The 2982-nt window shown below is 49.1% G+C and overlaps 1 protein-coding gene and 1 pseudogene across 6 annotated transcripts in view; one reads left to right on the top strand and one right to left on the bottom strand.

Annotated features, from left to right (window-relative positions):
* Window positions 1–763: 763 nt before the first annotated feature.
* The window catches only part of SZRD1 (SUZ RNA binding domain containing 1), a 31907-nt gene continuing 29688 nt past the window's right edge, over window positions 764–2982 (top strand). For 3 of the 6 annotated variants that reach the window (XM_017865280.1, XM_017865277.1, XM_017865275.1), the window contains exon 1: window positions 764–989. In XM_017865280.1, coding sequence (XP_017720769.1) covers window positions 946–989 — 44 coding nt within the window. In that variant the 5' untranslated portion in view covers window positions 764–945. The remainder of the gene's footprint in view (window positions 990–2982) is intronic. The other 3 variants (XM_017865278.1, XM_017865276.1, XM_017865281.1) reach the window with 2 other exon arrangements.
* LOC108524266 (60S ribosomal protein L22-like) overlaps window positions 2843–2982 on the bottom strand; it is a 1069-nt pseudogene continuing 929 nt past the window's right edge.

The raw sequence follows: 2982 nt of genomic DNA, 5'->3' as shown, positions 1-2982 counted from the left end.
TTTTTTTGAGACAGAGCCTCACTCTGTTGGCCAGGCTGGAGTGCAGTGGCATAATCTCGGCTCACTGCAACCTCCGCCTCCCTGGCTCAAGCGATTCTCCTGCCTCAGCCCCCCGAGTAGCTGGGATAACAGGCGTGTGCCACCACTCCGTGTTTTTAGTAGAGACGGGTTTCATCATGTTGGCCAGGCTGGTCTTGAACTCCTGACCTCAGGTAATCTGCCTGCTTCGGCCTCCCAAAGTGCTGGTATTACAGGCGTGAGCCACCGTGCCTGGCCAATAATTTTTACAGGTAAAACTAACGTATTTATCTACCATTAAAGACCCAGGAGAACTTTAGTAGCTGGGAATCCCACTGGTTGTCTCAGCTGAGGTGCAATATTATCTTTTACCGTCTTTACCTTACGATAGCGGATATGGTGGTAATAAATGATTAGAATACTGCTTTATGAGCAGGAAATAATGTAATCATTTTCACCCTATCAGAAATAATAAAATGGTTTCTGCATCAGCAGATTTTTGTATGATTTGTTGGTGTTTAAAAATGTTTTCAGAATTATGAAGATACCATTATCTGTAGTTTAGGAAAACTACGACTCACTTTAAAAGAAAAAAAAAGTTTTAAGTGCCTGCCCTTAGAAAAGATGGTTCCAAAGAACACACTTCCGGTACTCGAGATGATGACTTCCCTTGAACTCCCATTCTGTAAGACGGATAACGCGTTGGCCCTTAAGAAAGATGGCATCTTTCCGCCTTCTCTGCCCCCTTCCAATATGGCTGACCCAATGTACTCCTGGGACCTTGCCTGGCGCCTCTTCCGGGCTAGGCAGCGGGCGGGGTCCATTGAGTAAAGCCTTGCGTGCCTGCGCCCGCGACGGAGGCGCGCTTCAAAGCGCAGGCGCGGGGAGGGGGTTGGGGAGGAGGGAAAGCGGCGAGTAAGATGGAAGATGAGGAGGTCGCTGAGAGCTGGGAAGAGGCGGCAGACAGCGGGGTAAGGAGGGGCCGCCGCCCCAGGGCAGGGCCGGGCGAGACCTGGCGTGAGGGGAGCCTCCGGGGAGCGGGTCTGGATATAGTTCTCTCCAAGGAAGGACCCCACACGCCGGGCTGAGGGTGGAGGAGAGGCCCCCAGTTCCTGAGCGCCGTGAAGGCCTCTTAAAGGGGCCGCGATCCATTTCCCTCCTTTCCTTTGCCTGGTGCGCCTTCCTCCGCCCACTAACGCGCGCGTCACCCGGGGCGCCCCACCCGCCACCTGGGGCCTCCTTTCCTGACCCCCCGCGCCCGCTCGCTGGCCCCGGGCCTCTGTGACTCTTTCCGACGGGCCCTGTGGCCCGAGGCACCATTTTAAAGTTCATGTGGTCTGACGGGGAGGGACACACCATGTGGGTGGGTGGGGGGGCTTGCGCGGACCCGGGACGCACGTCCGGCTTCGCAGGAAAGCGGGAGGAGGCTGCCGAGGGCGGGGGGGGGGGAAATTGAGTCCTCTTTGGGCTGCTCAACTCTGCTAAAATCCCCCACCATCCGTCACGGTGGCGAGTCTGGGTTTTTTTGTCTTTCCCTTTTACTTCAAGAAGAGTTTGTGGGCAGGCAGGCAGGTCTCACGGGGACACTGCCAAAGCAACCGAAAGCTCTGCGGGCAGCCCCCTCTGCCACTCAGCGATCCGAGGCCCCGGGAGGGTCTAGGAGTGCGCTTGTGGGAGTCCAGGGGGAGGGGTGTGATATGTAAAACAGGCGCATTCCTGGGAGAGGAGTGGGGAGATGGACCGTTTTGGGAGTTTTAGTTTGCCTCCTGAAACTGTAGGAAGATAGTTTGTCTCAAACAGGATCTGTGAATTCTCTTAGATTCGTGAATAATTTGGTCTTTTCAAAGTTTATCTATGGTGAAGATGGGGAGATGCCTTTTTCGTCTCCTCATGTTCGTGTCTGTTTAATGCTGGCTCCACTGACATCCACCTTAAAGGTTTACGTGTGTGAGGAGTCGAGTGTACCAGGGTAGAGTAGGCGCTGGGTTTTTTTTTTCCTAAGCGCTTTTTGAGGGTGCTTGTGAGCCCTGGAAGAGGCCGGGAAATTGACCCTGGCAGCAGTCAGTGGGTGTATCTAGCTCTACGGGAATGTTGAAACTTGGCTTTGAAGTTTTTCCGCTGGTTCAGCATTTCTTTCACGGTTGTTTATGTTTTTCCATTTAGCATAATTGAGAATTTGAAGGGTTAGCTCGTTCAGAGGATATTTAGTAGCGTTCTTAATGTGACAACCATCTTTCTTGAGTTTTGGCTTAAGTAAAGAAAGTTAAAGATTTTATAGGGAGTAACAGGTGTCAGTTGGCTCCTTGTTCGTTCAACAGCATTTTTGAGTGTCTGCTATATGCTAGACAGTGTTCTTACCAGTAACTTTGTGCCAGAAAATGCAACATTTTCGGTACAGGCCTTTATTGCCTACCTCTAATCTGAGTGAATCATCCAGACACCCCTCATGTCATCCCCTATAAAAAAGCTTGGCTTACAATTTTAATGTCATGCAAATGATACGTTTCTTGGGCATCTTGGCCTTTCTTTGGTTTTCCCCACCTGTTTCAAAGGGTCATAAGTTCCTCATGTTAGAGAAGTTGGAGGCAAATGAACAAAAATGAATAGGATTCAGCAGAAATTGGGGCTTACTTTTCTTTTTCAGAATGGTTAAGTCAATTAGAAATTAGCTAGTGCAGTCCCCCATTTAATAGCTGAATAAGCCTAGAAATGTGAGATTTAGAGACTTAGGTCTTTCTGATGCTTGTCCCGTGTTCTTTCTTTTTTCTTTTGGTTCCCAAGTTTTATTTAATAACTTATACGAAATATTCCAGATAAATGAAATTTAATCCTCGTCTTCCTCCTCTTAGTCCTGGTTGATCTGGAAGTAACGTAATTTGTAACTATCTTTGCTGTTAGCAACTAGGAGCAACCAATCACGTAGATTATTCTTCTTCAATTTTTTTTTTTTTTTTTTTTTTTTTT

The sequence above is a fragment of the Rhinopithecus bieti genome, unplaced genomic scaffold (assembly GCF_001698545.2).
Source record: "Rhinopithecus bieti isolate Rb0 unplaced genomic scaffold, ASM169854v2 scaffold_81031, whole genome shotgun sequence".
In the NCBI taxonomy this organism is placed as follows: Eukaryota; Metazoa; Chordata; class Mammalia; order Primates; family Cercopithecidae; genus Rhinopithecus; species Rhinopithecus bieti.
Note: the sequence above shows the minus strand (reverse complement) of the source record. Positions and strands in the feature narration are given on the sequence as shown.